This window comes from Aotus nancymaae, unplaced genomic scaffold (assembly GCF_030222135.1).
Source record: "Aotus nancymaae isolate 86718 unplaced genomic scaffold, 86718_ANA_hifiasm-v0.15.2.pri h1tg000016l, whole genome shotgun sequence".
NCBI lineage: Eukaryota > Metazoa > Chordata > Mammalia > Primates > Aotidae > Aotus > Aotus nancymaae.
The window spans coordinates 79367471-79380791 of NW_026988428.1; the positions used below are offsets into that span (position 1 = coordinate 79367471).

General features: G+C 39.6%; 1 protein-coding gene across 2 annotated transcripts in view; it reads left to right on the forward strand.

The window, feature by feature from the left end:
• The first annotated feature begins 5521 nt into the window (after positions 1–5521).
• The window catches only part of DERA (deoxyribose-phosphate aldolase), a 464384-nt gene continuing 456584 nt past the window's right edge, over positions 5522–13321 (forward strand). Inside the window, exon 1 of one of the 2 annotated variants that reach the window (XM_012447615.2) lies at positions 5522–5604. In XM_012447615.2, the coding sequence (XP_012303038.2) occupies positions 5574–5604 (31 nt within the window). In that variant the 5' untranslated portion in view covers positions 5522–5573. The remainder of the gene's footprint in view (positions 5605–13321) is intronic. The other variant, XM_064377711.1, reaches the window with a different exon arrangement.

The following is a 13321-nucleotide window of genomic DNA, read 5'->3' on the forward strand; positions in this document are numbered from 1 at the left end:
AGGTAATTTCCTTGTTAAGATCTGTAATGGCTTCCCGTTATGTCAAATTCTTACAGTGAGTTGGCTCTTGATACCTTTTGTGACTTTTTCATATTTCTCTTTGTTGCCCTGCTCTAGCCACAGTGGCCTCATTTCTGTCTTAAGTCCTTTTCACTTGATATTTCTGCTACTTGGTTCACTCTTACCTAAAGGTTTGTGTGGCTGATCCTTTCTTCACATTCAGTCCTCAAGCCGGTCTGTATTCCATCTCTTGTCACTTCTCATTTAGTCTTATTTTATTCATACTTGTTAACACTATTTGAAGTTATATGTTTTTCAGCTTCGTTGATACTCTCCCTTTCCCTGGAAAGGTGACTGGTATATTGTGAGTACTCAATAGTTGTTGAAACAAGTCCCCCACCAAATCATGTGAGACCAGGAAGACTATTTTCCAGTTCTCTCATATGCAGCAGGCCATTCTCCACTGAAGAGTGAGACATGGCAGGAACCTACTCAAAGCTCTTACCTCTCCAGTGAACCTGTGTATAGCTTCAGCTGGTGTGAGACTCAGTTACCCAGGAAGAATCCAGCTTTCACTTGCCTTCCCATCCATTCATCCTCTGAAGTCTCCTCTCTAGGTCCTAATTTCTAGAAGGTCATGGTATCCCAAGTTCCTACCAATATTAGTAATTTACCTTTTTATGAATCAATTGTTTCTCTATTTTAGTGTCATCCAGAGATTTCTTCCAGGAAGCCAGGATTGAGTGTGGTCATTCAATTCTCTTAAGAATATTTTTCATGTCAGTAAAGTTCAACACATTGTTTTTAATGTTTATAAAATAGCATAGTAAAGATGGACCATAATTTGTAACAAATTACAGATTACATCTTTTAGTAGTTGCTCAAATTCCATGGAAGTATTTAGCTGCCTTTTCTTTGAGACCAAGGTTGGGGGGAAATGGATGCAGTTTTTCATAAGGGAGCAACAGCAAAATGAGGCATTAAAAAAGACCAATGGAAATTATTTCTTTACTAGGTACATTGCTTATGCTTTACACCTAGGGGATTAATACCTTAAAAAGCAGTTCCTATCAGGTTACTATGTGTTACTGTGCATGTCTGCTACACTGGGGGGATACCCATCAAAACATTCTTAAATCAAAAACATTCTCAGATAAGGGGGCTTAGCTTTTCTTTGGTTATCTATTTAATATACAAATACTTAATTGCAAGTGTGCCATAGTGTCACTTACTTCGACTGAGGTGACTTTATATCAGAGTTCTGGGAGGCATCTAACAAACTTACCTTTGGAAACAAGGCCTAAGTATGCATCTAAATGATAGCTAATGAACAATGATAGTACTTTATAGGTTGAATCACTTTAATGAGAGAATAGAACATGGGCAAGTGGAAAGTAACTGATTTTAGTTTAAGGATGAATATGAAAATGATGTAAGTGCCTTATGTTAGGTTTTAATGTTAAAATAAGTGTCACCTTTTAATCTCTCCCAGTAATCCAGTAAGTAAGGTAATTATCTCTATTGCATATATGAGAAACCTGAATTTCAGAGATGTTTTTGTTGTTTGTCTAATAAGTTTAACTTCCAAGAGAGTACGAAATAGTATATGATTATATATTGTCAGGTTTTAAGCAGTCTTCTTGCACTTACAGACAAATCTCTCTTAGACTCAGTTTCTTTATCTGTACAGGGAGAAAAGAGTTCTCACAGATTTTTTCAGGAAAAATCTTACAAATATGAAATACCAAATAATTTATGGAAAGGGCTTAATTCATAGGAAGCACTTAATAGTAGCTAGTATTATATATTCTATCAGTCATTCCCAAACTTTAAGATTTTGTGACCAGTAGATTTTGAAATGGGAGAGAGGAGATGGAATGGTTGGCTTCTTGCCAACTGAGGCTATTAAAAAAGAAAAAATAATTATCACCACAATCGTTATAAAAGGACATTTTAAAATTCAAACTGGTAGTGAACAACATAGTTTGAGAATGAAGGACTTCTTTAAATTGAATAAATTTAGCTTCATAAAAGACTCCAGTATAATTCTTTTTTTAAAATTTTACCATGAACTAGGAATTGGATGTTCTATTAGTCTCCCTCTAGTTCTAAAATATTTTGACTCAAATGTTCACATTTTTATAGTCCTCCCTGCTCCTACACTTTTTTCCATCTGACCTAGAAATACTGGCTGACAGTTCTTGGTCTAAGTGGTTATTTACCTAATGAACTTGTGAATAATTGTTCTTAGAAATCATAGGAGTAGAGACTACATCACATGAGATTTGACTGGATAAAACAATAGGCAGTATAAGAGAAGTAGCAAAGACAGCAATATACACTCATTCATCTAACAAATATTTATAGTCTATGTGCCAACTACTGTACTAGATCCTACATACGATGAACCAAACACAAATGATCTATGCCCTTTGGAACTTGAAATTTGTTTGACTCCTATCTCCCAGGACTGGTAGGTTCTTAGAAGCTTCAAGATAAATACTACCTATTCATAGAGCTTTAATTAAAGGAGAAGTGAGGGTGGAAAGACAATTAGGTAATTTATTTGGCAATTTAAAATTTGCAGTGAAAAAAATCAATGAATAGGAATAGCATGCAAAATTTATATGTTTAAAAAATACAACATGTAATACTTTAAAAGCAATTTTACAAGAGTCAGTTTGGGCTATGGCTCCAGATTGGCATGCATAGTTTACTTTCCTCTGCTCCTCCTCTGTGGTTGTTTACATTTATTTTGAATACACATCTTTTGAAGAAACATTAAAATTACAGATGCCAAAGTCCTAGAGATTCTGATTCAGTAGGGCTGTGAGGAAGTCCAGATCTGCTTTAGAAAAAGCTCTTTGGTGATTCCCATGTAGTGGTCTATAAATCTTTCTTTGAGAGGACTTGCCTTAGAGATACTTCAAAAGTTTCAGAAGGCAATAAATTTAAAAGAAATCTTCACAAAGTGAAATATAGGAACATTTCTCTGTGAAATAAACTCATTTTTTGCATACTGTCCCTGTTGTCTCTCCTACTATTGCCAAATTAACATACTTTTAAACTGCAGAGATTAATTTGAGATTAATACATTCAACAGGTCTATTTTAGAAAAAGTCCTTGGGAAATTATTGACCGATATATTGCTAAAACATTTGCTTTAAGAGGCTGCCCTAATTCTGATATTTCATCTACGTTAAGATATCACAACTTAAAATTAAGAAACCCACACACTTACGTAATGAATGGCATGGACTCTTTCGGAGTTGTGTCTACTTTTAAAAATAGAATTTCATTTATTGCCTTTGTTTTTTCTGGAGTTGTCAATGCTCTAGAGCCAGAGGCCACCAAGTGGACAAAGTTGGGTTTATTGACTTATTGTAACAAGGGAGAATGCTTGCCATGGGGACCTAATGTGAGGTGTCTCAGTAAGAGGGTGTTAGAAGCAACATAGGATTTGGGCCTATCGTAGGTGATTTGGGGAAAGTTCAAGGAAGGAAAGACCTTGATCTGGACTGGATGATGGTAGGAACTGGTGATAATTCTATAATAGGGTATCTTAATTCTTATCTAAAAATAGAAATGGAGCAAAACTAGAACTGATTGGTAAAGAAGTCATACTACCTAGGATAGGGGCTATTTGGACAATATTCATGGTTTTCTATTATCAGACATGATTATGAATAGTCCTGTTTTTGTTGATTCATTATGCTCACAATCTGTGAAACTGTATATGTTTAACCAGGGAAAACTGTGGTCCACTTATGAGTTTCAGGCCAGCTCCAGGCTTTCAGGGCCTGCTTTTCTGTTTTTCAAGGTTAATATAAAAAAGGTAAGTGTTAACCCGGGTGCTGTGGCTCACGCCTATATTCCCAGAACTTTGGGAGGCCAAGACGGGTGGATCACCTGAGGTCGGGAGTTCGAGATCAGCCTGACCAACATGGAGAAACCCCGTGTCTACTAAAAAAAAAAAAAAAAAAAAAAAAAAAAAAAAAAAAAAAAGCCAGGTGTGGCAGTGTGTGCCTGTAATACCAGCTACTTGGGAGGCTGAGACAGGAGAATCGCTGGAACCGGGGAGGCAGAGGTTGCTGTAAGCCGAGATCACTCCACTGCATTTCAGCCTGGGCGATGAGAGCAAAACCCTGCCTCAAAAAATAAATACATACATAAATACAGAGGTAAGTGCTATAGTATATATGAATAGGATTTAGACACATTTGAAACATTCAACAGTGGCTGTGTGTGGGCAAGGCTGAAAGCTCAGTTTAGAGGAGTATACAAACATCACTATTCCTATTTAAAACACCTCCGTAATTACTGTGTGAACCTGACAATAACATTAACAGCTTCCATTTTTTTAAGCACCTGCTGTATGCCATGTTATGTGCTAGGTGCCTTGCATATATTCAACAGCTTTGCAAGGTGAACATATTTTGATCATCTCCATTTTACAGGTAAGTAGGCAGACTATTATTTCCAGAACCGCCAGGTTACAGTATTAAATGGAAGAGCTGGTATGTTAATGGGTTCAGCTTATTTGGAGCCCGCTGTATATTTCCACTAATGGGTTCAGCTTATTTGGAGCCCGCTGTATATTTCCACTATACCAGGATGCCTTTCTATTCAGAACTTTGATGTCCAAAGGTATAGCAATGGAGATAAAATACATTCTTGGCAGGATTGTTCAGAGACTCAGATGCTATCATACATCTATGCATGATGTATGAAAGCATCTAGCGCAATCACTGGCTCATGGTAGACAAGTCTAAACTAACTGTACTCTGCTTTCATGCAGAGGTGTCTCTAAATGTGAGTACAGGTAAGTTAACTATATTGAGGTTGTGGAGTGACTCGAGGATTTTAATTTCTTGGTCACAGAGAAATCAGACTGAAGAATTTTACCATTATAGAATCACAGAATTTTAAAGAACCAAAAAAGTATCAAGGTCATCTTTTATAGATGAGAAAAATGAAGCTCAGAAAAGCAGTTCATTTGCCCAGTGCCACACATTTAATTATTGCTGGAGCTAGGCTAAGAAACCAGGTCCACTGACTTCTAAGCCCTTGCCTTCTCCAGGCCACACAGCTGCTGCTTTTCATGACGTGTAGATTAGAAGTCACTGTGCCCTGGGGCCCGTGATTGCTCCTTGGTTTCCCTAACAAAGATACGGATTACTGCTGACATTTCGGATTTGAAGTTGCAGAGCTCTGCACTTGGATCCTCTCCCTTCTTGTTATGTAATCTTACAGTTAAAAGTTTCTAGGAATGCTTTTTTATTACGTTTCAATTGGCAATTTCAGTATTTTTAAAAGGGTGTTGGTAGCATTATTTCCAGGAGCTAGGTAACGCTCCCGTTCCGCATCTCGTGGAGAAGACAGGGCAGGGGAGCGACGAGATTTCCTCGCGGAGCCACAGGCCAAGGGTCCTGACCGCTTGGCCCAGGCCCGCGACTCCACCCCTGGAGCGGGCAGGGGCGGGGCGAGCGCGCGGGCGGGCGGGAAGGCGGAAGGGCCCGGCGCCGCGCAGAGGCGGGCGCCCACCAGCCGGCATTTGCGGAGCGGCCCGCGCCATGTCTGCGCACAATCGGGGCACCGATCTTGGTAAGGGGGCTGCGGGGCTCCCCATCCCCTCTCCCTCGTGTCCCGCGCCGCAGGGACTAGCGCGGGGCCCGCCGCCTCCCAGTGCCTTGGCCGTGGGTCCCCGAGGGGTTCTCGCCGGGGCGGGAAGCAGTGGCGTCGGGTCCGCACCCACCCCAAGCAAAGGCTGAACCCACGAGGCGTAACTCTTGGGCACTTTCGCGCCGCCGGCCTTTGCACCCAAGCTTTGCTCTTGTATGTGGAAGGAGTAGGGAAGGATTAGGTTATCACCTTCCAACTTGTTGGTTAACTCTAGCTCCCTGGTTGGAAGAAAAACCCAACAAACTAAAAAACAAAACCCCCAACAAACAAACCCCAAGCAGGTAAAAACAGATAAAAACCTTCCTTCTCCTCCTTTTAATACAGTATCTGTGTAAGTTAATGCAGTATTTCCGTAGATAATTTTAACTGTATTCCTGCGGCCGTGCTGGTGGAAAAGTTGTCAGCCTTCTGTGCTCAAAGTGTAACACTGCAGATTGTGTGTGATTTTAGAGTGACAAAGATTTGTTAAAGTACCTGTATTAGTTCCCCAGTTTTCATCTTTTTTATATTAGTTCAAATATTACTGGCAAGAAAACTTAGTTCATATTGCCTGAAATGTGAAAAATTTATAATTCAAACAGCAAAACCATGATCAAGATAAACATTAAGCGTCTTAGTTTAAGTATTATAGCTTGGATATCTGTGTATACAGGATCTTTAACTTCTTACCTGTGTGACTTCGGGCAAATTAATCACTTTGCGTTTAAGTTTCTTCATCTGTGAAATGGTTATTGTAGTAGTAGTTACCTTATAAGGCCGTTACGAGATTAAATGGGAGGATACAAGTAAACTATAAAGTAGTTTGGTATATCGTGGGCATCTAGGAAGTCTTCAGTATAGATAGTATATGGAGTTATGGTTTTAGGGACGAATTTTGAGAAAATTGGCTATAAATTATATATAACGCATACAGGTACTTCCTCCCCACCCCCCTTAAAAATGACTTGTACTAAAACAGTCTGCATTTCAAGAGATGTTCTGGAATTTTTGTTGAATGGTAAGAGTGCAAATCTGTCATTTTAAAGACAGTTGATTTCCTAACCTAGTTGACTTTGTTTTAGTCACCGTTCTCTAGCTGATTATGTCTTAAATTCTAGTCCCATCTCTGGAACGTGGACTTTATTAATAACGGCATATTTCTTAGATTGGAATATCCTTGAAGGTGGTTAATATGGGACAGGTTTGGGGTGGTGTCTTACCTTGGTATTCCCAGGGATATTACCATATGATTATGCATACATCAAGGATGTGCCCTAAGTTTCCCAAAACTTAGACATTTTAAATTTGTCTTTCAAAAAACATAAACCATTTTTACATTTTTTTTTCAAGACAGGGTCTTGCTCTATGGCCAGGCTGGAATGCAGTGGTGCGATCTTGGCTTACTGCAACCTCCGCCTCCCGGTTTCAAGCGATTCTCTTGCCTCAGCCTCCCAAGTAGCTGGGACTACAAGCATCTGCCACCACGCCCAGCTAATTTTTTGTATTTTCAGTAGAGACGGGATTCCACCAAGTTGGCCAGGATGATCTCCATCTCTTGACCTCATGATCCACTCGCTTCGGCCTCCCAAAGTGCTGGGATTACAGGTGTGAGCCACTGCGCCCGGCTTAAATTTCTTTATTTGCAGTAATTAGAATAACTTCCATTCATTTATTGAAAAGTAAAAGCATAGACATAAGTAATTGCCAGGTAGAATAATAATAAATGTGATTTTTATGCAGCTATTGAAATGATCGTAGCTTTGTTTTTATTATTTTCTTTGTTAAATCAGATTTTTTTTTCCCCCTTCACAGGTATTAATCCTTAATCCAAACAGGTTTAAACTGAAATGCTAAAATAAGTTATTTGAATTATATACTAGGGAAAAAATCATTAAAATAGTTTTCTAATTGAAGGTCTTTTTAATAAACATAACTAATTTCTAAAATAAATTAACATTTTTGTTCTCTTTTCTTATTACAAAAGGAATTCATGGTTATTGTAAAAATTCTAGAAAATACAGTTAGCACAAGAAATATTGTAGAATTATTACTAATCCAGTCACTGTTATTTATATTTACTGTATATACTTCTAGTTTATACACCTAAAAAAGAGTTCCTTTGAGACTAAACCTGACCTTCATGATTAAAAATTCTTTAAGGAAAACATTGGCATTTAGATGTATGAAAGATGTTTTCCAAATAGGGAACATACTCTCTAGCTTTAATGTTAGAGGATGGGGCCCAGCATTCTGAGTTTTTTTAATGTTAGAGGATGGACCCCAGCATTCTGAGTTTTAACAAGTCCTATAGATAGTACTGAAGCATACCCAAGTTTGAGAACCATTAGCTTAAGGATCTCCAAGGTACTATCAAGTTCTGTGCCTAGACTGTTATGCTCTATGTAGTCTATTAAAATGTACAGATATTCTTCTATTTTATTAGACGCCACTTAACTATTGTCTAAAATGTAGGTGTACACTGTGATCTTTCTTTTGTTCACTAATGTATCCCAGGTACCTAGAATAGTGTTTGGTACACAGAAGACCTTCAAAAATGTCTTGAGGCTGGGCACAGTGGCTCATGCTTGCAGTACTGGCACTTTGGGAGGCCAAGGCAGGCGGATCACTTCAGATCAGAAGTTGGAGATGAGCCTGGCCAACATGGCGAAAGCCCCTCTCTACTAAAAATACAAACATTAGCTGGGCATGGTGGTACATGCCTGTAGTCCGAGCTACTTGGGAAGCTGAGGCATGCTAATTGCTTGAACCCAGAGGGTGGAGGTTGCAATGAACCGGAATTGTGCCACTGCACAACAGATTGGAGACAGACTCTGTCTCAAAAAAAAAAAAAAGAAAAAAGTCTGTTGAATGAAGGAATGAATTGAGACCTGCTTCTTGCTTGGGGAACTGGGGAATCTACCTGGGCCCCATGCATGGTTGCATGGACAGGTGCTGTGAAGCACGGCACCTTCTTCCTCTTTGTGAATATTATTAAGATTGAATTTTGTTACTTCTGTCTTCAAAGATACCTCAAGAAGCCTGTAAAGGATGTAGACAGTGTAACCTCCTTGCAAATGTTATCTTTGGGGGTGTCTGGAGAATGGGGGTGTCATTAGATGACTTCTAAGGATCTCCCTCCTTTGTCTCCGTGTATCCAAATACTCTTTTGTACAAAAGAAAATTTCAAAGGCATCTGAAAACTAACCATGATGGGATTTTGTATTTTTCTTTTTTGAGACAGAGTCTTCCTCTGTTGCCCAGGTTGGAGTGCAGTGGTGCAATCTCAGCTCACTGCAACCTCCATCTCCCAGGTTTGAGAGATTCTGCTGCCTCAGCCTCCTGAGTAGCTGGGATTACAGGCGTTTGCCACCACACCCTGCTAATTTTTTCATATTTTTAGTGGAGGCGGGGTTTTGCCATGTTGGCAAGGCTGGTGGGATTTTGTATTTCAAGCAGCCCATTTATTTAGGTAGTTATTGAGAACCAATCTGTACTAGGTAGTATTACCCTTGGCTGGGGGATACAAGATAATCAGGGATGGTAACTGCCTTCACAGAGCTATTAATAGGTCTGGTTCAGGAGCTGGGCATCAAGCTAGTGCTACAATTTAAATAAATGCAAGTGTGAGATGCAATTATTTTTCATTTATTTTTGTCTGCAAATTAGATAGATGTACCTACACTGTGCTTTAAATGGGTAGTCAAAACAGAATGTCCTGGTCCTTGTGCATTATAATTTTTAATTTCCTTTTAAAAGAACCTATGAATTAGGGACTTAGGGAACTCATTTTTAGGGAGCTCATTTTTGGCATTCCTGCTAAGGCGTAACTTGGGTACAGAGTGTTTCTGATTTGGATAATGGTGACTTGCCACAGCAAAGTTAACGTTTAATTTTTGGAATGAATTTTTATTTATTATTTTTTGTTGTTTTAATAGTGACAGGGTGTCATTGTATTGACCAGGCTGATCTCAAACTCTTAGCCTCAAGTGATAGTCCAGCCTCATCCTCCCAAAGTGCTAGGATTATAGGTCTGAGCCACTGTGAATAGCCTGGAATGGAGTCTTAAACCTTAATGATAGGCAAGCCTATCTGCACAATAATTCTTCACTTTATTTAATACTTACTGTGTGCCAGATACTGTGCTTAGGTGCTGGGCATAATGATAGTGTTAACATAGAACTCTAGCTACTTGTAAGGCATTATGCTGAATGCTTGAAATTCTCATTTAGTCCACAACAACCCTGTGAGGGAGATGTTATGATCCTCATTTACACATGAGCAACTTGAGGTATAGAGAGTTTTAAGTAACTTGCCAAAAACCAGTTAGGTACAGCTAATGTGGCAGAGCCAGAATTCAAGCCCAGGTGATCTGGTGCTAATCATGCTGCATGCTTAAACCACCGCACTGCGTCTACTCGTGCTAACTGGGAGTACTACACCTGAATGCCAGGAAAGTCAAATAGATAACTGGTGAATAATGTTAATGTTACTCTTTTAGGTTTCATTTGTCTGTTTAAAACGTAAAAGGTTATTGTTTTATTGCCATAACCCACATCTTAACCATTGCAGTTTGTTTCAGAGAAGATGGAGTTTATCCTGAGGGAGAGTGGAAAAGTCCAAACTTTGGTAGATTATGAGAGTAGGTTTAGATGTTAGTGAAGTTTCACATTAAAACCAGACTTCTTCTGTAACTGCTTCATGTGGATATACTGATGAGCCTCAGAGCATCATGGGATGGTGACCAAGGAGTGACCTCCAGATGAACAGAGTGGGGCTTTTCTTTGTGTTGTCTTTGTTTTGGTCTCTTGCAGTTTTCTTCACCTTTCATACTGCAGTCCTTGGGCTGACCTCAGCTTCCTAAGTTTAAAAACCAATCCTGTGTCTTTTTTTTTTGAGACAGAGTCTTGCTCTGTCACCCAGGCTGGAGTACAGTGGCGCGATCTTGGCTCACTGCAGCCACTGCCTCCTGAGGTCAAGCGATTCTTCAGTCTCATCCTCCCGAGTAGCTGGGATTACAGACATGTGCCACCACACCTGGCTAGTTTTTGCATTTTTAGTAAAGACAGGGTTTCACCATGTTGGCTAGGCTGGTCTTGAACTCTTGGACCTCAGGTGATCCACCTGCCTTGGCCTCCCAAAGTACTGGGATTGTAGGCGTGAACCACCGTGTCCAGCCCAAACCTGTTTCTTGATGTATGCTTTTTAAAAAATTTTACAATAAGAGGTGGGTTCTTGGTGTGTTGCCTAGGCTGGTCTTGAACTCCTGGTCTCAAGCAGTTTTCCCTCCTTGGCCTCCCAAGTGGCTGAGAATATAGGCTCTAGTCACGGTGCCAGACTGTTGTTCTTTAGGTTAAAAAAAAATTAAGTATAAGTAGTAAAATATTTTATAATTTTGTTAATTTGGAGTGACTTTTTTTGACCTGGATTTCTGTATCTGGAGTTTCTCTTAGTAGTTTCTTGAAAAATAGAACTGAAATATCTTTAGTTGTAAACAAGATAAACAATTTAAGGAATCTATGGGTCACAAGTGAGAAGTGACCAAATATCACCTTACAAAGTCCCCATATTTCTTTTTCTTGAGACAGAGGGCTTAATTTGTCTTTAAATTACAAAAGTCAATTCCTACTGAAATAAAAAAAAAAAAACCAGAACTAAAACATAAGTCAAGTCAGTATATTTTCACTAGGTGGCACATGAAAATTTGACACTAGCTCTTAGCTCAGGTGGTAAGAGAATTTAAAAATTTGTAGATTTCTGCAGGGAATTTCCCAACTGGAGTTAACTTGTGATTTCTTTAAACAATAAAATTGATTTGCATAATTTTAAATTAATATGGATTTTATGTCTGAATCTAATATTTTTTCCTCTTTAATACTTAATACTTAGCATACATATATTACTTTAGGTTTCACAGAGTACTTTTACTGACATAATCTTGTAATTCTCCCAGGAATCCGTTGTGCTAGGCATTATTCTCATTTCATGGATGAGAAAACTAAGGCTCAGAAAGCACAAGTAACTTGCTTAATACCTCAGAACTGGTAAGAGTTGAGGTCAGGACTCAAATGTAGAACTTCTGATTACAAGTTCTTTGCCCTTTGCTTTACACCAGCAGTCCCCAACCTTTTTGGCACCAGGGACCGGACTGGTTTTGTGGAAGACAGTTTTTCCACCGACTTGAGTGGGAGTGGGTGTTTCAACAAGATGTTTCTGGCTTATCTTAGAATTTCCCTTTCCCAGCACCAGGGTCAGCCAGTTCTCCAAGGAGCAGTTCTTTCAGTGGATAATGATACTGAGAAACCAAGATCTGAGCACTAAGTATGCTCGTTGTGATGGGTGTCTCTGTTCCCAAGGCCCTCAGCTGGGAGAGCTGAAAAATGAATGAATACACACTTATATATTCATCTACCTGTCATCTCTCTGTACGCAGTGAAAACTGTGAGTTCACACTGTTGCCTCCAATTCTGGTCCATCACCACAGGGTTTATTCCAGTTTCTTCCCTTTTCATGTGTAAAACACTCCACAAGCAGGGCTGTGCTTCCCCTGACCCCAGCAGATGCTCTTCTCATTGTTCTCAGGCTCTGACCCCTGTGCTAGGGCTCCCTCCTATGAGGCTGCCTTCCTCATCCGGCTGGTGCTTCCTTGGCCTCAGCAGGCTGCCGCCCACAGGATTCTCCCTGTTACCCTAGTGTGGGGCTGTGGAGCTCTGTGGCTGGCTGCCTCTCCAGGTAGATATCCTTCTTACCCTGCCTGCGCTTCCAATCCCTGTCTTGCTTACTTTTTGTGCAGATCCCTTCCTTGTTCTGTCTGGACTCTGGGCTGCCCCCATGCTGTTTGGCTCACTCTGGGCCATGGTGGTGCACACCATTTCAACCTGGCTCAAATGACTGCCTTGCTTACCTCCTCTCCAGTGCCCCACCCCAGCAGTGTAGGACAGTGGAGTGCCTGCTGTTCCTGGCACTTGTTACTTGCTGCTCGTGGTCATGGCCAAGGTGAGCCTGAACCTGGTCTCTGCTTTCCCAGAACTCACAGTCAACTAAGGGAGATGTTTATGTAAATCATCACATACAGTATGGTAAAACTGACAACAGGAACGTGGTGGGATTGGAAAGATAAAGATGAATTCACAGATGGTCCAGGGGAGGTTTTTTTGGAGAAGATATTTCTGATGGAGTAGTTTCTGCAAAGGCAGTAGCAAAAGCAGCCCGGCATGTTTCATTAACTGTAGGAACTCAATTTTCAGGTATCTAGTGTAATCTCATTATACTATTATGGCTAAGAGTAATGTTTTCATGAAAAAAGAAAAAAAATCCTTCATAGCCTATGTATGAAATACATACACTGAGTTAATAATTATGTACATTTTAGATTTTAAGTGGGTCATCCTTTTGTGAATGCTAACTACTTTGATTTTATCTTAGAAGTCTTTTACTTTTTGCTTGTAAGCATAAATGATGAGGCTGTCTTTTATTATTCTGATACTGTTTGATAAATAGAAAAACTATAAAGTAATAATTTGGGTTTGTTGTATAATTAAATAATTAAAAGTCCTCCGTGGTGCCTGCCAAGTTAAAAAACATTTTTTTTTAAAGCATCTAAGCCCGATGGATTTTAATTATTAGGAAGGAAGAAAAACTTCAAGCACTTATTTAAAATGGG